Source organism: Magnolia sinica, chromosome 12 (assembly GCF_029962835.1).
Source record: "Magnolia sinica isolate HGM2019 chromosome 12, MsV1, whole genome shotgun sequence".
NCBI lineage: Eukaryota > Viridiplantae > Streptophyta > Magnoliopsida > Magnoliales > Magnoliaceae > Magnolia > Magnolia sinica.
The window spans coordinates 42,787,295-42,814,519 of NC_080584.1; the positions used below are offsets into that span (position 1 = coordinate 42,787,295).

Sequence of the window (27,225 nt, forward strand, 5' to 3'; positions counted from 1 at the left end):
TTATAGTTATTCGGTTTGAATTGATCTGCAAATTCAATTCTGACACGCCCACATCCAAGAGTCGAAAACCAGCAGCAACACAGGTAAAAATAAATGCGCCAAATTAGACAAGTCGTCAAATTAGAAAGTTCCAAAAATAGTAGGTTTCAAAATTAGCATGTTTTGCGGAAAAAACAATTTCACTCCAAAATTTTTAGGATATTGCACTGTTGTTTAATCAAATCCTACCATTTTAGGGTGGAGGGAGTTCCGTAAAAGCAAGGCTAGTACCCAATGCATATTCGAATCCAAAAATGGATTATACAACTGGGGAACAGGATGATGGGCAACACCAAGTTCCATGCCAGCTCATTTTAAGGCATGAGTCCAAAGATGAAGCAAATCCAAATCTTAGGTGGACACACCACATGAAACAGTAGTGATTGGGCACCCACAGTTAAAAACTTCTTAGGGCCCACTAGAGCCCACTGTAATGTTTATTTGCCACCCAATTTGTTGGTTACATGTGCCTGGATGAAAGGAACACAAAAGTTAGCTTGATCTGAAACTTTTGTGGACCTTGAGAAGTTTTTAATAGTCAATGACTATTGTTTCCTATGTTGTCTATGTTGTGGTCCACCTGAAATTTGGATTTGCTTCATTATACAACACAATTACGACTTGGCTCCACCTTGCACCAACCATGTGGTGGGACTCTGACGTAGGGCTCGCCTTCTCACCAACCATGTGGTGGGACTGACTGTAGGGCTCACCTTCATGTGTGAATTCTATATCCATGCCATCTATTTATTTTTCCAGCTTATTTTAAGGCATAGTCTTAAAAAATGAAACATATATAAATTTTAGTTGAACCAAAGCGCAATAAATATTAATTATTAGTCATTAAAAACCTTTTATGAACCACACAAAAGTTTTGGATAAGCTGATAATTATTGTCTCCTTTCATTGGGTAAAGTGTGACCTTATCAACAGGTCAGGTGGTCGGTAAACATTACAATAGACCTTAGGAAGTTTTTAACAACGAGCATTCAATGACCACTGTTTCATGCAATGTGGTCCACCTTAAATTTGCATCTGCTTCATTTTCGAGATCATGCCTAAAATATTCTAGAAAAAAAGATGAGGGAGTTGATATACAATGCATACGCCCAGATGGGCCCTACGGTCAGGTCCCACCTATACCGGTGGTCGCAGCCAAGTCGCGCTCATACAACACATCAATGAAGGTGGGCCCACGGTCACTGCCTGACCGAATCGCCTCCCAACTCAGTCGGCTTAATCTGAGTTAGTGCGTGCCACGTGTAGAATGTCTGATTTCCTGCGTATCAAGTGTCATTGGCTGCAAGAGTACGAAAGAAGTCCTAATTTAAAATAGGGGAAGGTAGAAACAAGGAGGACAGCATTGGGGAGAAGCAAATGGCGTGGTGCGCATCAAGATCCCTAGCTGCGCCGGCGGTCGACCTAAGCGCCCTGCGCACCCGGGCCCCTCTCGTGGCAGGCCTTTGTTGCGTGTCCCTCGCAAGCTCCAAACTTTGGTGCTCCTCTCCTCCTCTCTCTCGTTCGAAGCCTTTTGCTTGCATAAACGCGACTATGGCCGTTTCTACTGCTGCAGGTAACCTTCTTCTCATCTCTGACTACCTTTTTTTAAAAAAAAAAAAAAATTATTTATATATATATATATTTTTATTTTTATGTCATTTGGATTCTGATGATTGGTGATTGCATACATGCACCGTATAGAGACGGTCCAAATCACGGGCCCTATCGTGGATGGATCATAGCCTGAAAACCATACTGATCCCACGATCCTAACCATCAAATGGGTCTGGCTATTTAATAGACGGTTGAAAATAAAACAATGAGCAAAATCAGATGGTTATGATCGTTTGACAGTTTGGATAGGGGAATGCTTCATCCACGTTAAGTCCATGATTTCGACGGTGCAGATCGCTTTATTAGGAAATGTTTTACCCATTTGATGGTGTTTGTAAGTGTTTGGACTCCCACGTTTGATTCAGCTGAGTCGATGAAAGAAGCAGTGAGGAAATGCGATGGAAATGGAATGAGTTGTACAAAGTCAGAAAATTTGGAACAGGAAAAAAGAAGGGGATTTTCACAGAAAAATTCCTCAAGAATCCTGATTTTACCAAACAATGCCCCGGCTAATTATAAGTGACCGGAATGTCCTCTTCTATGTTTTTCAAACAAAGGGGTGAAGTCGAGCTTTGTGGGGCCCACGTGGTGAGTGTATGATATCCAACATGTCCAACAGGTATACGTGACCATGATGATCAGACAAACCAAAAATCAGGCCGATCCAATCATCGGGATAGGCCATACATGAATCAGGAGGTTTTTGAGTGGTGTAGATTGTTCCATCGTGTATCCAACCTATTGATTGGATCAGCCTGATTTTAGGTTAGTATGATAATCATGGTGGGGGTATACCTTTTGGACAGTTGGGATGTCATACACACCCCACTGGGACCCACAATGCTTGATTTCACCACTTCAAATAGAAATAGATGGTGTTTCAGTCATTTCACCTCCTGAAAAGCGCTGTTTGGGCATTTGAGTTAACCAAGGTTTGTTTGTTAAATGAGAATTCTTGAGGGATTTTGCTGTAAAAATTCCAAAAAGAAGAATTCTAAGACCAGGAATTATATTATTGTCAGCTGGATGATATGGATAGAGCCTTCAGGCCAATGCCTCTTTTTCCCCCCCTGTCAATGTGGAATGTTGGTGTATCTTCTTTACTGTCTGTATGCAAGCCCTTCCGTGGAGATTTTTAGGTTGTGGTCCATCCATGGCGGGGGCCAATTTGTAGATGGTCTGGATCATTGAATCATGGGCCCCATTCATAAGAACTCAACCATTGAGGATATTGTATATGTCCTTGGACCAAGGCAAGGATCTTATAATTCCACCATGAAAAATACAACTCTCTATTTCTGTCATTGCAAACTCAGTCTTTGTTATGAAAAGATCAACCCCTGACTTGATCAATCATTTTAGAGAATCCAAACTGGAAAAATGTATTTCTTTTAAAAATTGATGGTTGAAGTGCTTAACCATAACCGAATTCTAGTTAGCACATCATGCCTAATCGTATCAGCTATTAATGTTGCCCAACGAGGTAGTTACTTTTGCCATTTTAGTTTGGACCTTGTACTAAGGCTTTTAAACAATTGTGCAGAATCATACAATGATACTTGGGAGGTTTGCTAGCCCCATGCACACCCTCTCCTCATACACCAACAGTGCATGTGCCAACCTGGTATGTGTTGAGAGTAGGGCATAAGGTCGACGCGACTGTGCAGATGAGTTGGTGCAAAATCAGGCTGGCCTCTATATCAAGCAGGCAACTCTATAAGAAGGCAATGGACATTTAAAGAAGTTGCCAAATTTCCACATTCAACATAGAGTGTGGCCCACCTGATGAATGGGCTGGCCTGATTTTTGTGCCAATTCATTTTTCACAGTGAGACACATTCTACATGGCTCAGACGTGCTACGTTTGTCATGTTGGCATGTATGCCAGGAGTAATGGTGCATGTGGAGAGTGATGCATGTGGGGTTCACTCAGAAAAAACAGAGAGGAGAGTCTAACTAAAATACTCAAACATGTATATGAATTAGGAATTGCCTTTTGACATCTACCTATGTTTTAAATTAGACCTGCTATCTCTGTAGAATTTAGAGTGTAGATGAATGAACAATCTTGTGAAATTATTGCTGGAGCTGTTTTGGTGTGGTTATAGCTATTGAGTTATAAGCAATCCTTGACAACTATTTTTTAGAGTTTCGGGTTTAGAGGATCCTCCTTGCCCATAGTTGAGTAACATATGATTCAGATTGAGATTCCTGTAAGCAACTCGACAGTTTCCATATTAACTTTTGGGTGGTAACAAACTTGCAACTTCCATTGGCTTGCTTTGAGATCGTGAGACCTGGGTTCTGCTATTATGAGGCATTTGCGTAGTTGTAAAATCTTCTTTCAAAATGATACACTTGTTGAGATGATCATTAGGCTCGCTGAAATCTAAGGGAGTGTTTAGATGGACACTAAACTCATGAATTTGGCAATTTTAATTGCTTAATGAAGTGTGTTGTGGCTCGTTTGGACAGCTGCCTTTTATCCAATTCATTTTTTTTTTCGTAGGGCAATGGAAAGTTCCATTGAAGGAAAAGAAGAATATGAAGAAGAAAGCTGATGATGAGGGATCATCGTAAGCAAAAGAAAAACAAACCAAACACGTAGCTATCTCCGCTCAGTTACTAATGGATTGGTTTGCTATTGCCTTTTGAATATGAGTAGGGCTCCTATTGACTAAAGGTTCTTCAGTTCTCTTCGTAATGAAAGTTGTTATGATGCCCGTACTATGATTCAAAAGGCAAACAACTCCGTCTCTGGAAGTCGTATGGGGTGGGGCGCTTGATATGAAGAATTCCTCAAACAAAAAGAAAGGCAAAGTCTGGTGTTTGATGAAGATATTTCTATCCATAGATAGGCATGAGTATTCAATATAGATAGGGATAGGATTCATTTGCTCTCTTTATCTCTCTCTAAATGTATGTATTTCTTTAAAAAATGTATAGATAATATGCTGATATAATGATATAAAAGGGAATCAGGAGATGATGAAGATTACATAGACATTTAAACATTGTTGTCAAATGGCACATGCGATCGAATGAGACCCAAGGGTCCCATGTGCATATGCGATCACACAATCACATATGCCATTGCACAAGCCCCTTTTGTTTTGGAAAAAAATAAAAAATAAGAAAAATGAAAAAAGAATAAAAATTATGTAAAAATACTGGAAGTTTAGGGAATTATTTTTTAAATAGTTTTATTACCAATTTAATTAATTTTTTTTTTATATTTATTACACCTATTAGACTATTAGACTACAATGAGTCTACTAACAATTACTCAAATGAATGCATATACTAAAAAATTTGAAACATCATAAAATTTTTATTGTACTTTGAACAAAGATAATTTAAGCTTCAATTTATACTTCCTCTTCCTTTGTTTCTTTGTCATTGGTTCCCACTAATTGTTCATCCACATCCAATGGTTGTTCATCTTCTTTTTGTATCTCTTAATTCTCGTCTTCTCCTATCTAGGTGTTTCGTATCCATTATGATACGGCTGTAAAGGCCGACACTTATAGGTAACAGCTTTGACCATTATGCGATACGGGAGTGAAATAGGGAGGGCAATTGGTTTTTTGGGACTATATTGGCTATTACAGGGCATAACGATGGTTCCCCCTGTAGCGATAAAAAAATAACACTTTTTTTAAAAAAATAATATTTAAATCTATCTTCACCTTATTTTTTCGCTTATTCCAAAAACTATCCTACATTATTCTACAACAGATTTGGGCCACTCTTATTATAGTTTTTAGGATTAATACTGTAAATTGAAGCGATTTTGGCGAATAGAAGCTTAGAGGGCCATTTTAAAAAATTTAAAAAAAAAAAAAAACAAAAATCGAAAAAGTGGTATTTGTGCATTTATTTATTTTTTCGATTTCTAGTTCTAATGTAAATATTATTAGCTAGGCACTGCGAAGGTGACAAAAAATACAAGAGCAAGAGCCTTAACCAGCCCAAAACAACTAAAGAAACACCAAAAAAACAGAAAAAAAGCCCCCAAGATGCAAAAACCAAAGAAAAAAGCGCTATTTATGCCTCTCTCTCTCTCTCTCTCTCTCTTGAAATTCTAAATCTTGATTGTGATGTATAAATATTAGAGACACATAACCATGTTCATAAATTCACTAGACAACCAGATACAACACTCTCACCAAAGAGTGGACCGTTATGCACTTATGCTACCATATACATGTTCAAAACAAAATATGAATATATAGTTGGAATATTTACATTATTGTAGATTCTCTAAATGTTTTTCCAAAATTTTTGTAGCAAAAAAATAAAATAAAATTTTAACTATCACGGGGGTCATAACGGTCAATACGCCCCCATATCGGCCGTTACGGCCAATACCCATATCGATAACAGTGGTGACCATTACGGCTACTATTGCCAATACAGAATACCTTGTCTCCTAGGCCCTAATTGTTGTTAGGCGGCTTCGCCCGTCTTCTAGCCTTCTAACTTGTAATGTGTAGTAGAATTTGAGCCTTGAAACTTGAAAGAGAGTCTTCTAGCCTTGTGGTCTTGGATAGAATGAGAGAAAAATAGAGGTTGGAGAGTAGATAACTAGAGCTAGAATGAGAGAGTAAGAGAGTAGAGAGAGTACTAGAATGAGAGAGTAAGAGAGAATGAGAGTATTAGAGTGAGAGTGAGAGAGTATTAGAATGAGAGAGCAAGAGAGTATGAGAGCATTAGGTGAGAGAGAAAGAGAGTAAGGAAAATGTGGAAGTGGAAGTGCTTATTTATAGACAAAAAAGGAAAGAAAAAGAAGAAAAAAGGTCCCAACAGTCATAAATGTGGCCGTGGGAAGATTATGCCATCGCATACTGATACTTATGACGTACGCGATCACATGTTTTTGAATACGACCACATGATGCCCAATTGTCATAAAACCGCATATACCACTATGGCATATACGGTATGTGCTGTCAAAATGGCATATGTGATTGTATATGACAAAACTACATCTAAATGAATCCTCCGAGATACTAGCTAGGGCAGTGGATGATTTTGCCCATTCAAACAGAAGCCCCTTGGCCTGAAAAGAAATCCCCTCGATCGTATACGACTTGTCATGAGAAGTCCTGTTGTTATGTTCAAGCCAGATTGACCACGTGTGTATGAGAGAAATCCACCACAGAACCTTTCTCTCACTCCCATGACAATTGAAGTGCCATGAGATGAAGAACTCGCCTGTTGAGTGGGGCGTTACCCAAGTCACCTTATGCAGGTTTGAAGAAAGAACACCAGATCTTCCTTAAGAAGCAGCGGTGCATAAAAAGATCGTCCTCTAACTAAGTGCACACAAAGTACACAAACTGGATCTACCTCTTGAAGGCACAAAATGTATACATCCTGGATGATCACGTGCTTATTCCTTAAGGGCCTGTTTGGTTTTTGCTAATTCCTATGAAATACAAAGTAAATGATCCATCATTATCATTTCCAGGTGTTTGTTTAAAGAGGAATTATGGCTCGTAAATCGAGAGTCAAATACATTTGTAAAGTAGGTATAGTAAACTGTAATCATTGCAATTTCATGTTATAATAAAACTACCATTTTTACAGCGCTTTCTAGGTGAAACAAACAATGTAGCAAAATAATCATTGTAGTCAAATATAAGTGATGTCATCACACAATTACAGGAGTAAATAATCATTACCCATTTATGGCCATTTACCGTTGTAATTGGAAAACCAAACCGGCCCTAAGTGATTGATACAACATTGATGCAATAATAAAAATCCATTACTGTTGTAATTGGAAAACCAACAGGCCCTAAGTGATTGATACAACATTGATTTGTCATCTTTGCTCTTTTCTAACAAATTTTTTTTTTTTTTTGGTTAAAAATAATAATAAAATCCATCTATTAGATTATTCGGTGTAGATCAAGGTACCAGCCTTCCTCGTTTTGTTTGTTTTTGCAAGTTGTTCTCTTTAGTTCTTGTCATTCACAACCATTTGGTGTGGTGATTCATGCCATGCTTAGTAAGCGTGACCCAACTATCAATAAATAAAGTAATAAGGATGACTTTCTTTGTTCTGTATTTAGGTAAAAAAGAAGCTGTTCAAACAGATAAAGCACCTGCAGCATTGGGACCATATTCTCAGGCTATCAAAGCCAACAACCTTCTCTTTGTATCCGGTGTTTTGGGTCTTGTTCCTGAGGTTTGTTATCACTAGCCTAATTGATTAGTTCATCTTTGGATGGGAATGGGGAGTGTATATTTGCCTGTGCTGTTCCCTCATCCGGTGTCTAGTTTCTACCAGCTGTGTTAATGATTTCAGTACTTGCCTGCAGACAGGGAAGTTCATCTCAGATGGTGTCGAGGAGCAAACAGAGCAGGTATATCAACATGATTAGTTAACTCTTTGCATAAAGGCTGTGAACTTTTTGTTATTATGCGATTATTAGAATCCATTTTCTGGGTCCTCTGTTTCTATTAGTTTGTCTTCTGCAAAGGACTTATTCTGCACCATAATTGCCTGCAGATCTCAGTTGCAAACCGAAATAATATGATTGATATTTTTTGATGAAATGTGTTCTGGTAAAAGAAAGCTACACACACCCACATATATATGGTTGGTATTTGGGCACTATGGTGGGGAAGGAATAATCTATTTTTCTGAAATTGAATTGGGTCGGTGTTGTAGGTGTTTAGAAGGGCTAGGGTGGATGTTATGGGGTGGGCTTCATGTCTTGAGTCCTTTGTAGAATGTAATCTTTCCCCTTTGTATTTGGCCTCGTTGTTGTAATTCACTTTAGATTTTTTCCTTTGGCTTTCTCTAATACCATATTGTTACGTTTAGAAAAAATACTTGCTCCTTTGACACAAATATTTTGAATTGAAAGATTATTTAATGCATTGATACGTACATAGTATATTTCAATTATTGGGGTACACCGGTGTGTGCACCTACTTTGTACACATTCTAGGACTATCTAGAACAATGTTTGGACCACAATCAATGAATTGTGCGTTCTTAGGATACTTAAGCTCTAAAAAAGGGTGTAAATGTTGCCGCCCTGTGAATTGCAAAAGATATGTTTTAGAGGATGTTAGATTTTCTAAATATGTACCTTGTTTCCATTTATGGGATAGTGCATAAATGCTTCTTGCAGTAATAGGTAATTCCCACATTGAAAAGGTCCCAAATTCTACTCCAGGCAAAGAACTAAAGGTCTATCCTAGACGAAAGAAAAATCTAAATCTTGTTGAGCGCTATCACTCTTCAACTGCGTAACTTGGGCAGTTGGACCTTCCAATCACTCTTCACAAAGGAACTTGGTCATGTACTAATAATCCGATTGGTACTTATGTTTCATACAAAGCCTCATCTCCTTATTGATTATGCCTTTCATCTATATCTTCTGTATTTGAACCTACTAGCAGATGCCATGGGTGACCCAAAATGGAAAGCAACCATGCCATGCTCAAAGAGAAGTGGGCTCTTGAGAAACAGAAAACTTGGAAGTCAATCACTCTCCTACCCACCAAACATGTTGTTGGGTGCAAATGGGTATTTACTGTCAAGTAAAAAGCTGATGGATCTATTGATAAATATAAGGCATGCTCATTGCCAAGGGATTCACATAGAAGTATGTAGAAGACTACGAAGACGCCTTTGCTCTAGTTGCAAAATTGAATTATGTGCACATTCTCTTATCTATAGCAGCTCATCATAACTGGCCTTTGCATCAACTTGATGTCAAAACATTTCTTCATGATGATCTTCATGAGGAGATATATATGGCCCTTCCTCCCAGCTTCCCACCTCTAGGGGAAATGGGCAAAGTTTATGGGCTTCAAAAGCCTTGTATGGCCTCAAACAATCTCTTCGCGCTTGGTTCGGAAAACTTGTAAATACAATTGCTAAAATCATTTTGTATAGATCTGCCTTTGATAATTTGGTGTTCATTGGAAATGTAGACGATGACACAACAATCCTCGTCCTCTATATTGATGATATTATTCTAATTGGCACAAGTACAACTAAGATATAGAACGTTAAGAAGTTCCTGGCCTTGTCATTTGAGATGAAATATTTAGGGTTATTGAAATAGTTTATGGGCATCAAGGTTGCTTGATCAAAGCACATGATCGTTTTATCCCGACGCAAATATGTGCTCGATCTCCTTTCTGAAGCTAGCTTACTTGCCCGTCCAGTTGATATACCTATTGAAGTAAATCATTAGTTACATGAATGCCAATCAGACAAGATTGATAATCTTGATATATATTGTCGACTAGTGGGTCGTTTAATTATCTTAGAAGGCTTGCTATCATCATCTTAATGCCATTTATTGCATTCTTCAATATTTGAAGGCTGCTCCCGGTCACGGTCTCCTCTATTCCAATCATGGACACTTGAACATCAACGGTTTTTGTGATGTTGATTGGGCTAGCCGTTCCTTTGATCGACATTCTACTACAAGCTATTGCACATGGGAGGTAGTCAGGTTACTGGAAAGGCATGAAGCTAGCTTACTTGCCCGTCTAGTTGATATACCTATTGAAGTAAATCATTAGTTACGTGAACACCAATCAGACAAGATTGATAATCTTGATATATATTGTCGACTAGTGGGTCATTTAATTTAACTTGTCCAAACATCTCTTATGCTGCCGAGATTGTAAGAGAATTTTTAGAAGGCTTGCTATCATCATCTTAATGCCATTTATTGTATTCTTCAATATTTGAAGGCTACTCCCGGTCACGGTCTCCTCTATTCCAATCATGGACACTTGAACATCAATGATTTTTGTGATGTTGATTGAGCTAGCTGTTCCTTTGATCGACATTCTACTACAGGCTATTGCACATGGGAGGTAGTCAGGTTACTGGAAAGGCATGAAGCAATTAGTTGCCACTCGATCCTATGCCAAAGATGAATATTATGTCATGGCTCACACGGCTTGTGAATTAATATGGATTAAATGCATTCTTCAAGATATGGAAATTCCTACGTCATCTCCCATTCCCCAAATTGTGATAATCAAGTGGCCATACACATTGCAAAACATGAACAAACAAAACACATAGAAGTCGATTGCGACTTTATTCGGTAAAAATTAACCGCTAAGCTTTTACATATGCCTTTTGTTAGCTCAAAAGATTAGTTAGCATATGTCTTCACTAAAACCTCTCCATTCATATTCTTATAGACCATCATTGCAAAGCTTGGCATGTCTGATATCCATGCATTGGCTTGAGAGTGAGTGTTAGTGTACACAACTTTCGATACACCTGGGTATACCATAGATTTGATAGTTTACAGGTGTGCGTGCACCTGTGGTGTACCAGTACTTTGTAATATCTTAGATTATATTTGAGGTTATCTAGGTTACTTTAGGTGCTTATCTCTGTTAACCCCTTCTTTATTATAAATAAATCGTGTAAGAGAGGGGGAGAGCATCCTTCGAAAATTCTCCTTATTTTCAAATTTTCTTCTCTTATTCTCAAGGAGGACAAAAGGATATATAACACTTCCTTGTAACTTTAGCCACGGTTTTAAATATCATCTGATACAACTCGATACCATTCAAGTCATCAATATCGGTGGGACCTGGTATGAGTTCGATACCCTACGCACAAAAGGGGATGAATTGATACTGGCTTGGTCAAACTTTTCTAGACTTGGGATGAATCGTACGGTTGAATCGAGTTGACCTACGGTAGACAGTCGCAGCGGGTCACAATGCAACTTCTGTGATGCATGTAAGTTTGAGAGACGGGCTTACAAAACCCATTGTAGGCTTTTTTTTTGTTGGGTTTTGAGGGTAGTAAAGAGAGGACACGTGATTTAGGAGACCATCGCTAATTTCCACAAGAAAAACACATTAAAATCATTGGATTCGCAGTTCTTAGTTTTATAAGGAAAAATCAATTTTGGGAATTTTCAAATCCCAAGTAAATCTTTACGCTTTAAGTTCAGTTCTTGTAGTCTTTTAGTCAAAAGCGTGACTAAGTCATAGATCAATGGGTTTTGAACAATGTTTTAAATAACCCGCTTAGTGCAACATGTAGTGGTAGCAATGACATCAAGGTGTACCAAATCAGTTACATTTTGGCTGCATCAGTTGATACATAATGGTAATGGCGCAGACCGTTATGCGATACAAGGTCAAAACGGCCTGATAAAAATAAAAATAAAAAAAGAAGAGCCGTTATGGGGCCATAACCACCATTACAGACCTATAACATTCTGGGACAGCTTAGTGTAATGGCCCTGAGTTATTAAACACAGTAACAGTGGAAGCAAGGTATTCGATAACGTTAATGGTGGCCATAATAGCCACCACTGTTACCTTTACGATACGGGGTGTAACGGTCATTTCGACCTTTACGAGGAGCGCAACGGGTCGTTACGGGTCATTTTTTCCATAATGGTCGTTACGACCTTTACGAGGAGCGCAACGGGTCGTTACGGGTCATTTTTTCCATAATGGTCGTTACGACCTTTACGACCCTGTAACGTGTAACAATTGCCACCGTTACCTTTACGTAATAGCCTTTATGGCCCCGTAATGGCCTTTACGGTACACCATGAGTAGAAGAAAGCAAAAAAAAAAGTAAAAGAAAATACATAAGTAACATAACATACATTTTCTTCTTCTGCTGCTGTTATCGTTGCAACGCGGCTGCCACTCTTCTTGTTATCATGCTTCCATTGCTGATATGTTGCTCTCTCTCTCTCTCCCCCCCCCCTTCTTCTTCGTCCTTTTCTTTTGTTATTGCTACTGAACTGCATTTGTAGGGCCTTGATTTTTTGTATCTCTTTCTAGACACATGCTTTGTATGGCATAGTTAGTAGGTAGTAGTGCTCGTTCCAACAATGTAGGCTTGTGGACAGCCGAAGCGACCCGAAACACCCGATATGTCGACTTCGCCGTCATTCTGATCGCAATAGTATCCCCCATGCGTTAATGCGATATGTGGTTAGGAAGTTAGAGCACAAAGAACCCGAGCTTATGTGAACCTTACTTGTAGGACAAGCAATCCTTCTTAGGCTAGGTCCATTGAGCTTGTATCCATGTGAGCTGAAGCCCACCTTCTAGAACCTTGAATTCTACACTACTAGAGACAAATATAAAAAGATGAGGATTCTATAACTACAAAATGACAAAATTCTCCCATGTCTCATGAAACTAATCATTACTCATCCCATGCTTCTTGCCACATCACCCATCTCATGCATCCTATGCATGCTATTTTAAGTGCCACATCACCCATACCAACCAATCCTTACACTTTATCCATCCATATCACATCCTAATTACCTTCCACCAATCCAACCACCAATGCACGTCAAGACACCTTCCACCATGGCCAATGGATGCCTAGAGCCCATCCACTATTCACTCCATATTACACATATATGCCTCCCTTTAGCACCAATAACATTCCAACAAAGTGCCACCTAAGCTCCACATCAACCCCCATTTTCTATAATAAGAGTAGGGGCTCTCTTGCGCACCTCCCCTTTCACTACTTAGCCAAAATTCAGCAAACAGAGAGAGAGAGAGAGAAGGTGTAGCCCCATCCAGCTAAAGAGGACCACCAATCTGAGACTTATCAGGGAAGGTTGTTTTTCTTCTTCTTTTCCTTTTGCATGCAAGGGAGTGGGACCCGATGAGGACCTCATGATGTATGTATTTTAATCCTTGTTGTTCGTGTGGATCGCAAGTGGGCCACAATAGGTGTAACCCATCACCATGATGTATATATTTTATTTCACTGTCCAGGAAGGACAACATGTGGGCCACAACTCATGGAACCCACTATGATGTAAGTATTAACTCTGCTGTCTAAAGAGGACAACAGGTGGTCCACAACTCGTGGGACCCACTGTGACGTATGTGTTTTACCCTTGCTGTCCAGGGTGGAGGGAAAGTGGGACCCATGTGTGGACAATTAGTTAGGCCCAATCACGCTATCCATGTATTTCATCCACGTTGTCCGTGTGGACAGTTGGTCAGGCCCATCCACGTGGGACCCCCTGATGCATGTGTTTTAGTATCAAGACCCATCTGGATGGCTCAAATTTGTGGGTTATATAAATATCTAATTGATCCAAAATTGTGTGATGATAGTAGACTTTATAAAGCATGTATGTATCGAATTTGGGTCAATCCAATCTGTTTAACCCCTTCATCCGATTAATGCAATTCGGACCAGGTTTGTTGTCTAGTGAAGTGGTTAGCATTGACACCCATCTAGACAACCCAAATTTGTGGGGTCCACAGATTTGTAATTGATCCAAATTTTGTGTGATGATAATAAACTTTATATAGCATGTATGTACCGAATTTAGGATCAATTCAATTTGTCTAACCCCTTCATCCGATTAATGCAATTCAAACCAAGTTTGTTGTCCTGTGTAGTGGTCAGTATTCACACCCATATGGATGGCCCAAATTTGTGGGGTCCACAAATCTACCTCCATCATACAAAATTTTGGATCAAATAGATATATGTGGACCCCACAAATTTGGGCTGTTTAGATGAGTGTCAATGCTGACCACTGCACTGGATAGCAAACTTGGTCCGATTTGCATTAATCGGATGAAAGAGGATAAGACAGGATCGAATTGACCCCAAATTTGGTACATGTTATATAAAGCTTCTTATCATCACACAATTTTGGACCAATTAGACATGTGGATCCCACAAATCTTGGCCGTCCATATGGGTGTTAATGCTAAAATACATGCATCAGGGAGTCTCACGTGGTTGCGCCTAACTGTCTACACGAACAATGTGGATGAAACAAATGGATAGCGTGGCTGGGCCTAATTAACTGTCTGCACATGGGTCCCATGTGTTGTAGCCCACTTGCCCTCTGCCCTAGACAATGAGGGTAAAACACATGTCACAGTGGGTCCCATGAGTTGTGGACCACCTGTTGTCCTGCCTAGACAACGAAGTTAAAATACTTGCATAACAGTGGGTTCCACGTGTTGTGGCCCACACGTTTTCCCTCCTGGATAGTGAAATAAAATATTTACATCATGGTGATGGGTTCCACGATGCAAAAGGAAAAGGAAAAAAATGGCTAAGTGTGCAGGGCCCTCTTCTCTCTCTCTCTCTCTCTCTCTCTCTCTCTCTCTCTCTCTCTCTATATGTTTGCTGAATTTTGGCTTAGTAGTGAAATGGGGTGTGCAAGAGAGAGCCCTTACTCTTTTATAGAAAATGGGGGCTGATGTAGAGTTTAGGTGGCACTTTGTTGGAATGTTATTGGTGCTAAAGGGGGGGTGTAAATGTATTGTATGGAGTGAATGGTGGATGGGCTATAGGCTTGCATTGATCATGGTGGAGGGTGTCTTGACATGCATTGGTCGTTGGAGTGGTGGAAGGTGATTAGGATGTGATGTGGATGAATAAGGTGTAGGTATTCGTTAACGTGGGTTATGTGGCAATTAAAAGGGCATGCATTGGATGTATGAGATGGGTGATGTAGCAAGAAGCATGAGATGAGTAATGATAGTTTTAAGAGACATGGGGGAATTTTGTCATTTTGTGGTTGTAGAATCCCCTTTTGTCCTTTTGTGTCTCTAGTAGTGTAAAATTCAAGGTTTTAGAAGGTGGACTTTAGCTTAATGGGCCTACCCCAATAAGGATTGCTTGTCCTGCAAGTAAGGCTCGAGTTCTTTGTGCTCTAACTCCCTAACCGTGTATCGCATTAACGCACGGGGGATACCACTGCGATCAGAATGACGGTATGATCGACATGTCGGGTTCTTCGGGTCCAACGGGCTTCGTCCGTTTGCAAGCCTACACTGTGTGAACGGGTGCTACTAATTGTGCCAAATGAAGCACGTGTACTACCAGAAAGATATGTGAAAGACCGGAGTCCTACATCTCACCCTACTAATAAAAATTTCGTCCTCGAAATTCCGACCAAAGGTAACATACACTCACCCCAACAAGAGCAACACAATCTCAAAGAGTCATGTACAAAGCAAAACACATCCAACTGAATGATGAGCAACACAATCCCAACAAGTCAAACATGATCATCATCCATATTAAATTGGCAAGTGTCACGATGGGTATGCCGAAAACATCCATGCAACTTAATAATACAACAAACATATAACAATCAAGCATTAAATAGATTGGGATATCGCTTGCGGATCTTATCCTCTCTCTCCCAGGACGCCTCCTCTATGCTATGATGCCCCCACTAGACTTCACTAGTGGGATCACCTCGATCTTAGAACCTGCTCCCTCCTGTCTAAAATACGAATCGGCCTACGCGAACCTCCAACTAGGGGTGTACATCGAGTCGAACTGAGTCAAGCTGGCCTCAACTCGACTCAGCTCGGCCACTAGTTGACCTCAGTTCGAACTCGGCTTGGTCCTCGAGCCTAACTGGCTAGCTCGGCTCGGTTTGGTCAGCAGCTCGGGCCAGTTCGGGCCGAGTTTGCCTATGCAACATTTTCACAAACACATGGATTACACCTTCAAATTCTCACCGAATGTAAAACACCAGCAATAGTTTTACAGGTATTTCATCAAACACCTTGTAAGCAACATCAAAATCAAGAAAAATGGAATTTGTTTGATGAAACATACCTTCCTTGCCACCAGTCGACACTTCGTTGAGTCATTTCATCAAACACTTGGTGAGCAACATCGGAGAATACCTGAGTCGATCTGAGTCGAGATGGGTTCGAGCTATATATCGAACCGAGTCGAGTTGAGTTGGGGCCAGCTCGAACTCAACTCGAGCTCTAAAAACCAGCTCGACTCAGATCGAACTCAGCTTCAAACCGACCCGATTCGAGCTTTTTCGAGCCGAGTCGAGCGAGTTGACCGAGCTAGCTCGGTTTGTGTACACCCCCTACCTCCAACTCTTTCCAATCAGTCACATGGAACGGGTCTGCCTCTTTTGACGATGTATGATGATATATTATGATGGTGTTTGTTTTCCTTTAGAATATCGATTGTTGATAGTAGTTTGCATAATTAATTCCAAAAAAAAAAAAAATCCCTTCGTCTCAAACCGGATTTGGAGTTTGGGAATTTGGTGAGCCTGTTTGCCAAGTCTAGTGTGGGATGAGATAGCTAGAGCAACTTGGGATCAATGCTCGAAAGTGGGAAATTTCGACTGCTAACCCCTTGGGGTGACACACACACACACATACACACACACACACACACACACTCTCTCTCTCTCTCTCTCTCACACACACACACACACACACACACACTCTCTCTCTCTCTCTCTCTCTCTCTCTCTCTCTCTCTCTCATTTTTAAAAATGATTTGTGTACGTGGCCTTTTCTAAGCCAAGTTTTAAAAGAGTTTTTCTTTTTTACTCCGATGGTGTATGTAATAAGTGCACTTGCACAAATTAGGAGCATTAGTGGATGTTTCCCTGACCGTGTGGCCCACCTTGATGCATGTGTTGTATATCCACGTTGTCCATCTATTTTGCCAACTCATTTTAGGGCATGGTCTAAAAAATGAGGTAGATCCAAATCTCAATTGGACCACTGCAAAAGAAAACAGTGGTAATTGAATGCCCACCATTGAAAACTGCCTACAGCCCATTGTAATGTTTATTTTCTATCCAACCTGTTGATAAGGTCACATAGACTTGGATTTAGGGAAAACACAAATAGCAGCTTGACCCAAATCTTTTGTGGTCCCTTGGAAGTTTTTAATGGTGGGATCATGCCCTAAAATAAGCTAGGAAAATGGATGGACGTCATGGATATACAACACATACATTGAGGTGGGCCTCACTAAGCCATTACCGTGCCTCACCTAATCCACGCCCTAAAAAATTGTATATGAGTCATACATTAACTCAAAATTAACCAAGTAAATTATGAGACCCGTTGTTGCTAAGTTGAAATCCGAAAATCAAAATTGTTTAAGCGATCCTAACTGCTCATTTACAGACACTTTTTTTTTTTTAATAGGACCACTGGATATTTTTCATTCTCCACCATCTAATAAATGTCCACCGATTTGGGGCCAATTACATTAGTGGGATGAGTGCCAATAGATTGCATGCCCAAATTTGCGACACTATTCATCTGAATTTAATTTCAGTTTTTTTTTTTTTTCTCTAAAAAATTATTGGAGGAATGGTCAAATAATTAAAAATATGCATTAGTGGTATGGGTGTCATAGCTTGCATGAATTTAGGGTCGATTTGGGGGCATTTGAGTGGCTCTCAAATCTGTGACGCAATTGATCCGAATTTATTTTTATTTTTTAATAATTACTTGGGGAAAGTTATGTCAAATGCTTAGGGATATGCATTAATGGATGAATGTTATACAATACATTAATTTTGGGACTATTTGAGGGCATTCAAGTGGTCTGCTAAATTGGTGACATTATTCATTCATATTTAATTTCATTGTTTTTCATAAAAATTTTCGATGTGGGATATTTTAGTATTACATTCATTCTAACATATTTAAAATTGATTTTAGATAGAAAATTAAATATAAAAGTTTTGCAGTCAATCCTAGGTAATCAAGTTCATAAATTCATCAGACAGCCTGATGCAACACTTTCACCAATGAGTGGACCATTATGCAAACATAAACATGTTCAAAGGAAAAAAAAAAAAACAACATAATATTTAGATTATTTGGAATTTTATGGATTATTTTTTCAATTTTTTTGGGCAAAAAAGTTAATAAATGAAATAAAAACAAAATTCGACTAATATGGGTTGTTATGCCCTTGTATCGGTAATGGTGGTGACCGATATGGAATACTTTGGATGGTGTAGCTATAACACTACGTAACACATGCAAGGAGTGCAAATCTTGTGTAGCGTATGCTATTTTGTGCATAGTGTATGCTATACTTTTCATAGCGTGTTGCATAAGTAGCATATGCGAAGTTGTATGCGGGTTTTAAAATTTAGAATCTTAAGTTCTTTTTGATCCTTGTTGTTTTGTTAGTTCAACACCTATTTGAAAATGGAGACTCACCCTCCTCACATGTGGCACTAAAGTACAACTATCCAAATCATCTAGGTTATTGGTCCTATTGTGGTTGGAGTACATCTCTAGAATCACACCTTAATTACACGTACGAAAGTATACAATAAGCATACTGATGCAGGACAATTAACCACTTGCTCTAAAAGCTCGAACTGTTAGAGTATGGCGAATTAATCTTTTTATCTCATAGCCCAGGCCCCACATCGCATGGGTTAGAACCTCGGCCGAACCCCCTACGTGGGCACCAAATCACATGGGCCGCCCACCCCGAGTGTGTCCCCGCATCTCACGGGCTACCCCACTCGAGCCTGGTATGAAATGCGCAGTAATCACCCCCGGTGAAGAGTCTCGAACACGGGACTTCCTCCGTAAGCCGCACCCACCCCGAGTGTGCCCTTGCATCCCACAAGCGACCTCACTCGGGCTCGGTGTGAAAATGCCCCTGCATTAATCACCCCCAGTGAGGAGTCTCGAACACGAGACCTCCTGCTTTGATACCAATTTGATGCAGGATAATTAACCACTTGCTCTAAAAGCTCGAACTGTTAGAGTATGGCGAATTAATCTTTTTATCTCATAGCCCAGGCCCCACATCGCATGGGTTAGAACCTCGGCCGAACCCCCTACGTGGGCACCAAATCACATGGGCCGCCCACCCCGAGTGTGTCCCCGCATCTCACGGGCTACCCCACTCAAGCCTGGTATGAAATGCGCAGTAATCACCCCCGGTGAGGAGTCTCGAACACGGGACTTCCTCCGTAAGCCGCAACCACCCCGAGTGTGCCCCTGCATCCCACAAGCGACCCCACTCGGGCTCGGTGTGAAAATGACCCTGCATTACATACGGCTGAAGCACTTACAACCATTTTTAAATGGTGTAAAACTATCATTGGAGTGTAGCTTTTATAAAACAAAAGCTATTTGAAAGAGGGCTTTCAACAGTGCACTTGAGCGCATGGCGCTTCCAAAAAAATCAGCAATTCAATTCTATCAATCCGAATAACTCAAGATGAAATTACAAGGGACTGATTGGCCCTATGAGAAGATGCTTTGGCTAAATTTTCGTGGGCAATGGAGTCCAAACAAGGGAAAAATCAATATTTCCCCCATTTTCACCTCTATATGGCTATGGAGCTAAAGATTGGGATTTTTTTAGTTAATTTAAAGCTAAATAGAGGTAGTTTTCTTACTCTTAATCTCAATTAATGAGTTCTATTTGATTTTGATCAATGTTTTCAGTAGCGTATGTAGCGTAGCAGTAGCGTATGCTATGTAGCGTAGCGCTCCAAAATCGCTACAAAGCGTACACAGTAGCGTAAATCCCCTGTAGCACATGCTATAGGGGTCGTAGTGTGCATCGCAGGTAGCGTGCACTACCTATTTTGTTTTTTTTTTTTTCCACTACCGTAAATGGTGGTAAACTCACACACAGCAGTAAGTTTTTTTTTTAAAAAAAAACCACAGCCTTTTCGAACAGTGTATTCGACAGCCGGCCCTAAGCCGACGCTGCTTCCTCTCCCCCCTCTTCAATCTTGCGATCGAAAGGCCCTTTGAAGGGGCTTCTTTGGCCGATTGTTGGAGGCTACAAGGAGCTCCATTTGGTGCAGTTTCATCAACAATGGAGAAGAAATGATGGAGAAATCGGATTTCCCCTATTCCGGTTGCGATCGGCTGTGGAGCTTCAACTTTTGCATATTTCTTTAATTCAATCTCATCTTGAGACAAAAACAGATACGCACGCTCCTTTTTAAAAAAAAAAATTCGATGTACAATGAAAATAACTTGGTATTTTGAGTTTTTTCTCATTTTTTCCCTTTTAAAATGCCGGTTACTGTGCATTTTTTTATTCTTTATAATTTTTTTCATTTCTTTTTCAATATCTCTATAGATATAAATTTTTTTCTGTGCACGTGGGGCCCACTGAGGTGCGTGAAGGGTTGGATTTGCATTGTTTTATATGTTGTGGCCCACGTGGGGCCCACTGTGGTGTGCGTATGTGTAGATGTGCATTGTTTTCTATGATGTGGCCGACATGGAGCCCATTGAGGTGCGTGAAGGGGTGGATTTGCATTGTTTTCTATTGTGGGCATTTGTATTGTACTTAATGCTCTTAACTTTGTGATTTTTATTTTGAAGAATGTGACATTTTATATTTTGCTTTTTTCTTGCTATTTAATATTTATCATATATATATATATATATATATTTAAATAATAAAAAATAGAAGTATTGTGTAGCTTACGCTACATGCTATGCAATTTCGCTACACGCTACAAAGGGTTGAACGCTACGCAACACGCTACCGCTATTTAAAACACTGATTTTGATTGATTTGGTCTTCTTTTAAATTATTATTATTATTATTTTTTTTCCCTTTTTGGGAGGCCAGTTCTTATGGAAACCTTGTAGAATAGGGTTGTTTTACAACTATTTGTTGTGTGGGGCCTACTATGATGCATGGATGGCATGGCATCCAACATGTCCATTCTGTCTTGTGGGCCATCATGCCGCAGCGGTGGCTTTTAAGAGCTTGCGCATTGTTTTCTATGGTAGGGTCCACTTGATGATTGGATGGACCTGATTTCCTTCTCTATGGTGGCTCTGTTGTTTTCTATTTTGCTATTTATTTTTAGCATTTACCATATTTTATCTTTTATTTTAATTGAAAATTTGAAGTATCATGTAGCTTACGCCACATGCTATAGAAGGGTGAACACTACGCCACACATTACATGCTATTTAAAATAGTAGTTTTGAAAATCCATCTCTCAAACTTTTTTTCATCAGACGAGTCACATTGTGTGCTTGTCGCGACCATTGTTCGAATTATCTCCGATATTATCTTTATCTCCAACTCAGCGAGACTGATAACACTGGTAGCGATACCGATACCGATACCAATAATGCTGGTAGTATCAAAAATTCCAGGTATTAGCAATGTATCAAGTATCGCTAATGTAATCGTCAATATTTTCAACAATGTAAATTCTAGGCGTCACTTAATATCACCAATATTTTTTTACTGTGTTAATTCTAGGTAATTCTTGTATCATAAGTGTATTGAAAATATTTCAATAATATTGTCAACGTATTGATATCATCATAATTTTGTTTATTAGAAAAAAAATTATTTTTTCATGGGCACATGGTTGTATGTAGTGTTCAATTTATCATTGATAATATTAATAAGATCTCGATATTATCGATATCGCAACATGTGCAATATTGAGACCACAATCTTTCATTTTCTTTCCAATTGTTGATGATTTCTTGGTGAAATATCATGTATTGTTGATATTTTGCAATATCGATGGATGGAAGGTTAGATGGTTAAATGTGCTGGATGGGATGGTTAGACTGATTTCTTACAACATCACATGCTTTTAAGGCTACGTTAAATGGAAACTTGTTATGTATGCATTATTATTATTATATGTTTAAAAAAAAAATTTTGCATTTTTTATTACTAAATATGCAAATATGTGCATTTTAACATCTCCTGAAGTTTTGCTGAAAATTCCACCATTTTTCCTATGTTTCCCTGCATTTCCGGTTATCAGCGATATTATCGGCGATATCGATATTGTTTCTATATCCCTGGCCAATGAAACTTGTAGTGATACCGATACTTTGGACACTGGTTGCGACTCATCCCACATCAGTTTGACTTGTCCCATGTGTGGGCAGGTCATACGGAGTCGGGACCGATTTGGCCCTTTTTTTGTGTGTACAGAGTACTGGACTTGTACTGGTCTCACCGAAACTGATGCAACTCAAATGATACTGAGTTGTATTGGGCAATATTTGAAACCATGGTGTAAGTTTCTTGTGGGGTTAGTAAACCTCCCAATAATAGTGTAAAAAGTGACCAGATCTCTTCATTTTTGTTTTATGTAAAGGGAAATATTGTATCGACAAAGGCACAGCGTCCACCGAAAGTCAATGTGCACATATCTCCCATAAATCATAATCCAGTAATGGTGGATGAGAATCTTAACATGCATTCCTAAAGAAATCACATTTAAAACTAATACAAGATTCCTTTAATGGCCGGATATAAGGTACACACCAGCTCTTGGTGTTCACTGTAGCTGCTGGCTCCTGGAGCTCGCTGTGTGCATTGAAGTCATGCTTTATATATTACTTCACTGATTCTGTTTCTCAGAGTTGCTGGTTTTCTCAACTGCAAAGCACATTGCTAACTGACAAGTTTACTGTTTGAAAACCATTTGCAGGTCCTGAAGAATATTGGGGAGATATTACAAGCTAGTGGTATCAGCTATTCTGCGGTTGTTAAGACGACAATTATGTATGACTTTCATTTTCTCCCTAGTCTTAACACTTGACCTTTGAGTCATATAAAGAGTGGCATTTCTCATAGCTGACTTTTCTACAGGTTGGCTGACTTGAAGGACTTCAAGAAAGTAAATGAGATCTATGCGAAATGTGAGTTTTCAGAAGAAATTCCTAGATATGAAATTTTCTTTATTGCGGTAAAGCTTTTCACCGATAGTCATGTAGTTCTTCCATCAGGATAATTTGGAGTTTGTCAATTTCTTTCACTTATTTGTGACTTGTTTTATGTAAAACGTGGCAAATGTGTTTGGGTATCTATTCAGGGAGGCTACACCTTCCATGGGTCATACCACCCCACAAATCACACCAATCTGAAAACCTTCTATTGGAGTACTTATGGGAATGAAAAATAGATGGTCATAAAAAGGTCAACTGAAGGTCCTTTGGCTGTTCTTTTTTTCCTAAGAGTTGCACTGTGGTGTTGTGGGCCCAACGATGGATGGGTTGCTCCAAAAATTTCTCAGAAAAGAAGTTGCTTGCGCTTCAATCTTTGGCTATTACAAATTGAATAAGGACAGTTGCTGTATCTCTCTCTCAACTGTCTTTTTGTCGGCTGCTGATTGAAGGCTTGGGATATTTATTTATTTTTTGGGGGGGGAATTTTAGACATCGCCCATAGCACATTTTGGCTCAATACATCAATAATTTGCATCACTGAACCATGGACCCCACGTGTGTAACCCTATCCCTTGCTAAACTGTACATCTGTTGAGGCTTGGGACCCAATGATCACCAACCTTACAACTGGATGTGTGGAAATATGTATACTGATATAGAACGAGCAACGGTCTATTCAGAGTAATCCGATGAAATTGGATAGTTAATCTCTAGAAAGAAAAAAGAAAACGGATAGACCACCTCATGGGTGGACCATGGGCTTAAAAGTTGGGAATAATTAGCTGTTTCTTACAATTCCCTCTATAGACTTTTACCTAGACTGTTGCTTTAAACTTCTCTTGAGTTTCCAAAACGGGTGATGTATCAGAGAGTTGTGAACTTCCAATCAGCATGATCTTGGCTCCTCCAATTGGTGTTCCCCTAGTTGGATGGTCTAGATCCATCACGTATGCGCACCAATGATAGAATTTTTAAATGGTAATTGATACACACTGGATCCTTGAAGGAGGGAAATTCTCTTCCATTGGAATAATGCATCAAAAGAAAATAGAAGAGATGGATCTGTGGATGAACATTTCTGATTGATGTTGCTTTAGCGTGCTTGTGATTGATCTGTATACTCCTGCATATTCGCTGATCACATTTCCAAGATTTTTCTCTGCTCGAAGGCATGTCTTGTACTCCTTTATTCTGTGTTTCTATTGTGTATGGTGACTGTTCAGGTGAAAAAAATCTAGCTTATCTACATTTGTGCAGTTACTTATGCCTTTTATCTATGATTCTGGTATGCTTGTGGGGTTGTTTGCATGACTGACAACTGAGTAATTTAATGTTGCAGACTTTCCATCCCCTGCACCTGCCCGTGCCACATACCAGGTAGCAGCATTGCCCATGGATGCACGGATTGAAATCGAATGCATTGCCGCCCTCTAGAACTCCAATTCCAAGTCTCTTGATTCTGCCAAAGATATCTTAAAGGAATGATGAAAATCACGGTATCTTTGAAGCCTTTGTTTCAAAAATTGATCTTTGTATCGATTTAAAACCTGTTGTTAAGCCATCTGTTAACGGTTATGGGTTTGTGGCCTACGGCCCAATAGAATTTGGTTATGGTCCTACTGCCCACTTATTGCTTAGTGTTTTTGGTCTTGGGAAATGCTAGATATTATGTTTATTATATTAGAGGCAGTTTCATGATATTTGCTTTTTATTATTTAAATATGATAGAGAGGGAGTGGAGGCGCGTAACCCTAACCCCATCCTTTCTTCTCTCTTTTCTTTTTCTTTCCTCTTTTTCCATCTCAACACAAGTCTACACCAATGTTAGAAGTATTTCTTATGAGTCTCACTTAAAACTCGCGCATTGCTTCTGAAGTTTACACTTCGCCATTAGATGTGTTCTTGTGTCCTTTTAGGTCTCGTCACTATGCAATTTCCTGATTTATTTAGTGTCTTAGGCTGCATTTGGATGCACAAGTTAATTGAATTGCAATCATTCAACTTAATTCAGAGGAAATGACAAAAATTCACGATATTGCTAGTATTCATAAAAGACGTGACCCTTGAATTGCAGCTAAGTTTATTTAAAGGCAGACATTACAGTCAAGTAATTGAAATTTGGAGACCAAACCATTGGTATGAATGCTGAGGTAATTATGATTTGATTATTCCATTTTAGCTGATCTACCCCACTCCATTTACAATGTCGGAGCAGCCTTCCAAATTGTAACTATATCATTCTCAACTTGAAATCGAGTTTGGTTGTGGTAAGATTGCATTAGTCCTTAATTTTCAAGAAAAAAAAGAAAAAAATTGTATCACCCTAACATCAGTCATTTCTTTTTGAGTTTGTAATTCAATTCAAGTGAGCATTCAAATGAACCCTTAATCTATCATGGTTATAATTATCAAACTAGAGGAAATATACAAATTATAAAAGGACATGGGTGGAAGTAGGAAGAAAAGACCTGAGGTTGAGGTTCTATGGTTTTTAACTGAGGATATAGTCCATGATAGATACAATGATTGTCCAGGTGGAACACACTTCAACATTCTTGTCTCTTCATAATCTAGACCCCGCCATGGTTTCAACAGAACTTTCCCATTGAACAATCTGGTTGATCCAATGTTTCGACTGTAAATGTGTGGTTTAGAAAGAAATCAGCCAATGGTCTACATGTTAAGGAGAAAGTTCACCCTATCTGGTTGCTTGGTTCGATAATCTATATATCAATTAAAGATGCGATCCACCTGTAAAACCTCTTGGCCGAGTAATGTATAATAGCCACATTATCGAATACAAACTGCCATTTTTGTTTAAACAGACCATAAGGCCTCGTTTGAGGCAGGGCTGTTATACTACCTTGTAAAACCTCTTGGCCGAGTAATGTATAATAGCCACATTATCGAATACAAACTGCCATTTTTGTTTAAACAGGCCATGAGGCCTCGTTTGAGGCAGGGCTATTATACTACCTGTTTTTCCTCTCTCTCTCTCTCTCTCTCTCTCTCTCTCTCTCTCTCTCTCTCTCTTTCGGTCATTGTAACCACTCAAACGACATGGATTTTCCTGTCAAACCGTTCGACCTGAACGCTTTGGGCTGGAAGTGTTGCCATTTTCTTTCAGATTTAGTAGTATTTATTTATTATTATTTTTTAAGGAATTTGACATATCGCCTCCTCATTTATCACATTTTCATATAACACCTCACGTTTCAGCGTTCCTTTTCCTTTTTGCGCATACTGTCAATATGGCAGTCCAAAGCAAGGTTTCTCGACTCGTAGAGTAAAAAGCTTGCCAGTGTGGAGCCTATTGACCTATATTCACCTTCTTTTACGTATGCCATCCAATTCCTACCCGTGACTATTATGATGGGGTGCTCCAAAAATAAGGCCCATTTATCAAGATGGGCCACACCAAATAAAATGATTCTAAAATCCCCCAAATTCACATATTTGGCCAACATGATGGTTGGATCAGGCTAATTTATTTATTTTTTGGCGTGCAATTTTCACAGTGGAGTGAACCTTCTGGACAGGCTGGATGCCATAGGTAGAGGTGGGCATCGAGTTGGACTGGATTAGGTCCAACTCTACTCGATTCGGTTTTTACAAGTACTTGACCCGAACTCGATCTGATTCGGGACCAAGTCCAGCAGGGCTAACTCGATCCAAACCGATTTCTTATTGGCCTGATCCGAATCAAGTCGAACTCGGTTAGGGAAATCGAGTCGGATCGGGTTGGGTACGGTTTGGATCGAGTCTTCTATTTTTATTTTTATTTTTATTTTAAAAAATAAAAAAATATGGAAATTTTTCAAAAAATTGTAAAAAAGAAGAAGAAATTAAGGGTAACTTTCTTAAGTGAATAAATAACTAATTTTACATATATTTAAAATATATTTGAGAGAAATAAAATCAATTAAACAATGAATTAAATAACAAGTGCTTGAATCTTTATCTTTCAACTTTCAAGAGAGGGAATGTAGGGGAGAGAGAGAGAGAGAGAGAGAGAGAGAGAGAGACCACTTACCGGATCACTAGTGACCCAGGGCCGGACGTTGCAGCAGAGCCAGCGAGGTCCCAAGCTCGT

The 27,225-nt window shown here is 39.3% G+C and overlaps 1 protein-coding gene across 1 annotated transcript; it reads left to right on the forward strand.

Moving 5' to 3' along the window:
- Positions 1-1,351: 1,351 nt before the first annotated feature.
- LOC131221279 (reactive Intermediate Deaminase A, chloroplastic) lies at positions 1,352-24,904 on the forward strand. The gene is made up of 6 exons (XM_058216483.1): positions 1,352-1,612; positions 7,733-7,848; positions 7,982-8,026; positions 22,895-22,968; positions 23,056-23,105; positions 24,472-24,904. The coding sequence occupies exons 1-6, from the start codon at positions 1,417-1,419 to the stop codon at positions 24,564-24,566; spliced, it is 576 nt and encodes a 191-aa protein (XP_058072466.1). The 5' UTR covers positions 1,352-1,416; the 3' UTR covers positions 24,567-24,904.
- Positions 24,905-27,225: the final 2,321 nt, after the last annotated feature.

Excerpts from the sequence above, each read along its gene's own strand:
- LOC131221279 (XM_058216483.1), top strand. The coding sequence starts at position 1,417 with ATGGCGTGGTGCGCATCAAGATCCCTAGCTGCGCCGGCGGTCGACCTA. Across the intron at positions 1,613-7,732 it reads GGCCGTTTCTACTGCTGCAG|GTAAAAAAGAAGCTGTTCAA; the intron begins GTAACCTTCTTC and ends TTCTGTATTTAG. Across the intron at positions 23,106-24,471 it reads AAATGAGATCTATGCGAAAT|ACTTTCCATCCCCTGCACCT; the intron begins GTGAGTTTTCAG and ends TTAATGTTGCAG.